This window comes from Nestor notabilis, unplaced genomic scaffold (genome assembly GCF_000696875.1).
Source record: "Nestor notabilis isolate BGI_N333 unplaced genomic scaffold, ASM69687v1 scaffold77, whole genome shotgun sequence".
NCBI lineage: Eukaryota > Metazoa > Chordata > Aves > Psittaciformes > Psittacidae > Nestor > Nestor notabilis.
In genome coordinates, this window is record NW_009937763.1 from 10694 (window position 1) to 17852 (window position 7159).

The window sequence follows — 7159 nt, forward strand, 5'->3', positions numbered from 1 at the left end:
AAATAATGGACAAATTTAAAATAACCATTAAAAAAGGACATTTTAGAGTAACTGAATCCTAATTGTATTGACCACTTGTGACTTTTAGACAAATACTGCAATAATAATAATAACAACAACAACAATAATGACATTTAAGCAGGCGGGCAGTAGACTGTACGGTGATGGCAGGAAATTAGCTATATTGTTGAGGAACAGATGGTTTATATTATACAAATCCTTTAGGCTAAAACTTGTTTAGGTCTGGCATATTGTAAATTATATTTTAGTAATGAAAGTGAAATGACCTCTCTCTGACCTGAGGCTGGGCTCCTCTGTTTGAACCAACAGAGTGGAAAACTATGAAAGAAAATGAAGTCATAAAGTTTTGGCAGGAAGGGCTCATTTCAAGTGAAGCGGTTATAAATCTGCTTAGGTTTTGTTTGACAAGTATTTGTCAGACATGGGTGTACAAAATGGAAAGAAGTGTAAAATACATACGGGGCAGCATGCCAAAGTAAACCCAGTACAAAGGAGAGCAGCAAGAGCGAAGCCCACCACCTCTATCTCTTTATCAGCTCCTTCCATTAGGTGAATGACATGACAAGCTTAGTTTATGATATTATTTGAAGGCAATTAAAATCCCCTAAACCTGAAGCAGGCCTTGGGATGAAATGCTAACGTTTGTAGTTGTATGAGCAAACACACATCTACCTCTGTCGGAGCTGGAAGCCTCCAGCGTGTTTTTACCCAAAGTTGACATTAATACTGGATACTGTATTTAAAAATAGGATTCTACTTCCTTTCTTTTACTATTTTGTTTGAAAGGCAATCAAAACACTTGAGACAGGGAGAGCCGCCTTTCCCAGTGGGAAAATACAGAATTAGCATGAATAACATGGAAAGCTTTTTGCAGACTTCGAGGAGAAAAAGAAAATGGCTTGGTCTGTATTTGCAAACATTTCTGGGCAAGCTGCTTTCCCCTGTTGTGTGCAAAAGGCACCAGCACTTTAGGTGTAAACTGTGACCTCATTAAAATGAGGCTGATATTACCACTACCTTCAGTTTAGCCAGGACTGTACCCCAAGCATCTAGTGGAATGGAGATTCAGAAGCAAATCCAGCAAGGTTGGATGCAAGATGAGGGTGGTGAGGCACTGGAATGGGTTGCCCAAGGAAGTTGTGAATGCTCCAAACCTGGCGGTGTTCAAGGCCAGGCTGGACAGAGCCTTGGGTGACATGGTTTAGTGTGAGCTGTCCCTGCTCATGGCCTCATGGCTGGAAGTAGATGATCTTAAGGTCCTTTCCAACCCAAATCATTCTATGATTCTGTAAGATGTAGTTTTGACACTTACCTAATGAAATGATTCTGTATTATTAATTTCTGCATCATTCTTATCTCTTAGTATCTGTATCAGCACTTTGATATGCAGCCACTCTAAGCTGCATATGAAAGCCGAAATTAAGAACTTGAAAGGAAAATGAGGATAAATTCACTGGGCCAGTGTGAGTAGGACTGAGGAGTTATAATATAACATAGACCAAACTCTGTCAGGCTACCCAGAACAGACACCCTGCACAACAGTCCTGCTGGCATCACAACACCAGCACCCAGAGCCTGCAACACTATTTAAAACAGGAATGCTGTTATTAGAATTATGCCATGGGAAAACATTGCTGTAAGCAGTGTGGGTTACTAATGGGCAAAAGCAGCACTGTGCTTCCCAGCACAGCTGCCCAGCAGGTTTACTTCTATCACCTGCTTAAAAGACTCTCCTTTATAACCTAATTCATAGAATCTTGGAATGGTTTGGGTTGAAAGGACCTTAAAGCTCCTCCAGTTCCAACCCCTGCCACGGGCAGGGACACCTTCCACTAGAGCAGGTTGCTCCAAGCCCCTGTGTCCAACCTGGCCTTGAACACTGCCAGGGATGGGGCAGCCACAGCTTCTCTGGGCACCCTGTGCCAGCGCCTCAGCACCCTCACAGGGAAGAGCTTCTGCCTCAGAGCTCATCTCAGTCTCCCCTCTGGCAGGTTAAAGCCATTCTCCTTGCCCTCTCCCTACAGGCCCTTGTTAGAAGTTCCTCCCCAGATTTCTTGTCATCCATCCCTTTAGGCACTGGGAGCTGCTCTAAGGTTTCCCCTGACACCTTATAATTCTATAAACTTGATGTTTCATAGTAAGAACTAGCAGCATCCCATAGCTGCTCTACTGAACCTAAGAAGAAAACTACTGCAGAATTTATTCAGAGATGGAAAGCACAGCTCCTGAAGAACAAGTGTGACCTTTCCTGATACCCAGTGTTTATCTCTGCTGAAAGAATCCCTATGGCAGCAACATTTGAAGGCTGGAGTTCCCATTGCTTAAACTCAATAAAATCAGAATTTGGATTCATTTTGCTATGTCATTTTCTAACAAGAGTAACAGCTTCCCCAAAGCCAACACCTGACTGCTTCAGACACCACAGTCTACATTGTGTCTCTCTGAATTTCTCGTAGATATTGATTTTCAGACTGAAATGCTTCAAAAGAACAATCTCCACCAGGTTATTGAAGGGAATCGGCACGGTGTGAAAACCAAGGCAAATCCTCTTTCCAGGGCATGATTCTGCCTGTAGGTGGCAGAAAGAAGTTACAGCGCTGAAATGAGAGAGCAGGTTTGGAAACGGGCTGCCCTGCCTATAAACAAGCAGCTCAAGGTTAATCATGCTTAAATCTTAAATGATTTTAAAAACGACTTCATGAGCCTGGGACTAAAGTGAAGCAAAATAATACCAGCAACAAGAGCTGCTCTGCATGAGCTGCACTGGTCTGAGCTGCAGGCAGCTTTCTGAGGCTCTGTTTTCATCATTTCTCTTTTTAACTGAGAGAATGGATAAGCTTGGAAAAAAACAAGGAAAAAGTCTTTCCAAAGTGATTTCAGACGAGACCCATGAGAAAACCCTCTTGAGACAATGCTGAAGTACATCTTTATCTGCATTATTTCTAACTTAAGTGAGGTGATACAGAGATGCTTCAGTAATGGGTCGATTTCTTTATCACTAATAATCCCAGCTCCTATTTATCCAGATACAGGGTCACATAGGAATTACCTCCACAGTCCAGCACACTTGGGATGCTGCAGCTGAGAAAAGTCCTCACAAAAATCCCAGCTAAAGACACCAGCAGAAACTGCAGGTTGGAAACGAGCTTAATATTTCAGCGCCGAGTTGATCAAAGCATTTCACTCCCTGCCTTTACAGAGGGCAAATGCTGAAGCAGAAATGAGGGATTACCTTTGGTTTATAGGCATTGAGCATTGACATCTCCACGTTCTGTCCTCTCACGTGTTTAGGTTGTCTCTGAACAGGAGGGGAGGATGACTTCTGATTGTTGCGACAGATGCAGATGAAGAAGAAGAGTAGGGCTATGGCCAGGGGAATAGTAACACTTGGCACCAGGATATACAGGATTTCCATTTTATTCTTTTCCTTGGAATCCTTATAATCTGGTTCAGAAAAAAGAAAACAAAACAATGAATGAAATATCCCACAGTCTTACAATATATCCCTGGGTCAACTGGAAGTGTTAAGAAGAACAGAACATCCAGGTAATACCACTGCAATCCACCTTGAATGCTGTTTTATTTCCTTAATATTAAAAGAACTATTAATTTTGTGGAATAACATTTCTGGAAGAACACAAAATGGCCGGGAACAATTTCCCTGCAGCAGGTCAGTTCAAACCAACTTATGGTCATGAAATAGCTGAATACTGTGAGCTGGCTGTTGCTTGTGAAATGAAGTAATGATCTAATACAGATCCACAGAAAATTGAGTTTCTGAAACAGCTTATGGAAGAAAGGCTCTGGTGGGATTCCGGACTCCTTATTTTAATATGTATATTAGGGTTTGGTGCCACAGTTTCCTTAATCCAACAAAAATGTAGGGAGCCATTAAAATTGATGGGTTTATGCCCTTCTTTATTTCCAGCCCCTTCTTCTCAACATCTCTTAACACCGACCAAACCATCTGTGTGGCCACCCAGGGCACTGAACAAATGTACAACTGAAAACCTATTTTCTAGTTAGTTTTAGGTACAGGAGCAGGATGATTAGGGATTCTAGAGCAGAAGAAAAGGAGAACACCTGGGAAACAGGAGGAAATGCATGGAAATGGCAAGAAATAGAGAGAACAGTCCTGGGTTTTACCCCAGAAAGTCAGAAAAGTCTGAACACAGACAAAAGCTGTAGCATAATCTTCAAATCTTACCGAGGACTTGGTCTTAATAGGATTACTGGGCTAATGGGAAAACCCACCCCTTCACCAACTATGTACTGACAGTGTGGCATCGGAGCAGAGTGGCAAATGCTGGCACAAAGGACACAGCAACGACAGCTGAAAGGAAAGCCAGAGCATGGATAGAAAAGAAGGGGTTGGAAGCTGGTTTATGTACCACAGTGTGAATGCTAGCTGCAATGTGTGCTCTCCCTGTACACAGCTCTCCTCACAGCCAGGGAGTGATTCCTTTCAGAAAGATGAACCCCTCTTCTCCCACTGCCCAGCATAGCTGGGACACCAGGCACTCGCCTCCCTCCAGTGGCTCTGGTTTCACAGGGCACTTTGCTAGAGGGAAGGTGCAATGGGAGAGGAGAGGGAGGCTTTGGGAAGCAGCTCACATCGTGTTCACGCAGCACCCGCTTGCGTTGACAAGGACATACCTTCCTCTGAGCGTGGGGATGCTGAAGCCTGCTCTGCTGTGGCATTTCCCAGCAGCATTCATAAAGTTCAGGGTATAATTACACACAGATTAACACGCTAACTATAGGGCACCCCGGGAACTCTGAGGATCACGTCGGGCTGCAGCACTGGTGGCTGTAGCCTGGCTGTTTCCGAGGGAGGTGGTGAATGTCTGCGGCTGCATCAGGCTTAGTGGATTCTGGCACAACAGGGAAAGTTTTATTATTCCTACAGGGTCACTTCAGTTTGTTTGTCTGTGTTTTCCAGGCTGGATTTGCAGAAGTGCTTAGCGGCCCACACAGCTCTCTTTTATGCACTTAATTAAACATGAACTTGATCTGAAGCTTGGGCTTGACTCAAATTGTGACAGAGGCAAAGTTCAAATGGTTCTGGATGTCACTTTGCATAACCCCTCTCCCCTTACAGGCTCATGCTGCCCTGCTCCCCCACGCTCCTTTCTGACCATTCTTATTAGATTAAGTTGTGCCATCTGGTTTTCTATTGAGAGGAGAGGTACTCCAAATACTTCTACAGCCTTTGGGAAACAAGAGAGGACTAAAGCACCATCCCCATTGCAGTCTCCCTTGTGCCCAGCAGTGTGTGCTTTCACCCAGCCTTCAGTGAACATCCAGCTCTACAGCATGGATTCACTGTGGTCTCTTTGCTGAGCTGCTGCTCTCCAGCATGGACACACAATCAGTGTCTGTCCCCTCTCCTTCTAAACCTGCTTATGTTTGTCTTTGCTAAACCTCATGCTCGAATTACTCCATGTTTCACATCTTTCTATATTCAAACTTTGATGAAACAAACCTATTGCAGCTTGTGAGACAGCTGAAAGATACAGTTGAAGAGAGAAGAAAGCATCAGCACAAGGCAGACGGAGACCTGGGCACTAGTTCATCACCTGAGCTATTCCAGTCAAAGGGAATTATTATTCTTATTAAGCAGCAGCCCTCACTGTGAAGCCTCATTAGGTTAATAGGTTTCTTGGGAGCCACCCTAATTAAATCCATTTCCCATCTAGGCATGTCCTGGTGAGGCAGAAAGCACAATGCTTATTAAAATGTGCTGCAATGGCTCTTTCAGCCAGTGCAAAGCCAGCAGAATGTAAAGTCCCACATGGTGTTTTGGTTTGAATATGCAGATTAGCCTTTAACAATTCAATTCCTACTCACCTGATACAGCTCAATTTGTCTGCATTTAGAGGAATGCCACTAACCCGGCTGTACAGCAAGTACCATTTAAGGCAGTGGTGAGAGGTGATTAAAACCCTCGTCAGAAATGCTTCAAGCCAGCCAGCCTATCTCATTTATTATCTAGCAAAACAGTCAAATCAGAGACTTTCTGCAACACAGCCAAAAGTATCCTGCTTTCAGCTATTTCAGATCAAAAGACTGAGCCAGTCCTGGGATCTCAGAGCCCATCTAAGGGGGCCTGGCAAAGAGCCCCCTTCCATCAACTCTGAATGATCCAATTATCCAGAAGCTGTGGAAAACACCACATGCAGATGGCTGAAAGGTCATACAGTGACACTGCGGCTCAACAGCATCGCTGGTGGTGGAGCTCCAGAGACCCCTCAGCTTGCCCAAACCCCCTGGGGCTGAGCCATGTCTCCTCACCCAGCCCAGCCCAGTCTGCAGCTCCCGTGGTGGAGAGCCAAGAGCTGGGAATAAGCCAAGGGGAGTCCTGCCAGCTGCTGCTTAGATCCAGATTTTTGTACTGAAGGGCTGAAAAAGATCTTTGGAACAGTTTATAGAGATTGCGCTGCTCTTGTGTAGTCAGTCTAGCACTGCATCTAATTAACAAGAAAAAGATCCGAAGCTGGATGTGCTGAAATCAAAGCAAAGGAGATACAGGACTCTAAAAAGTGCATATCGAATCTTACACTCATGGAATTGTTCAGGATGGAAAAGACCCTTAAGATCGAGTCCAACCGCTCCTCCAGCAGTGCCAAGGCCACCACTAAACCGTGTCCCCAGGCATCACATCTACACCTCTTTTAAATACCTTCAGGGACGGTGACTCCAGCCCTGCCCTGGGCAGCCTGTTCCAATGCCTGAGCACCCTCTGGGCAAGGAATTGTTCCTCAGCTCCAGCTAAACCTGCCCTGGGGCAGCTTGAGGCCGTTTCCTCTTGTCCCATCCCTCGTTCCTTGGGAGCAGAGACCAGCCCCCTCCTGGCTCCATCCTCCTGTCAGGCACTTGCAGAGAGCGATCAGGTCCCCCCTGAGCCTTCTCTTCTCCACACTAAACCCCCAGGTCCCTCAGCCCTTCCCCATCACACTTGTGCTCCAGGCCCTGCTCCAGCTCCGGTGCCCTTCTCTGGCCCCGCTCCAGCACCTCAATGTCTCTCTTGCAGTGAGGGGCCCAGAACTGACACAGGGTTCGAGGTGCAGCCTCACCAGTGCCCAGCGCAGGGGGACAGTACATGCCCTGGCCCTGCTGCCGCACTGGGGCTGGGCAC

The 7159-nt window shown here is 45.6% G+C and overlaps 1 protein-coding gene across 1 annotated transcript in view; it reads right to left on the reverse strand.

Annotated features, from left to right (window-relative positions):
- Positions 1-7159, reverse strand: part of ROR1 (receptor tyrosine kinase-like orphan receptor 1) — a 61601-nt gene that overhangs the window by 3822 nt on the left and 50620 nt on the right. Inside the window, exon 7 of the mRNA XM_010018994.1 lies at positions 3254-3465. Within this exon, the coding sequence (XP_010017296.1) occupies positions 3254-3465 (212 nt within the window). The remainder of the gene's footprint in view (positions 1-3253; positions 3466-7159) is intronic.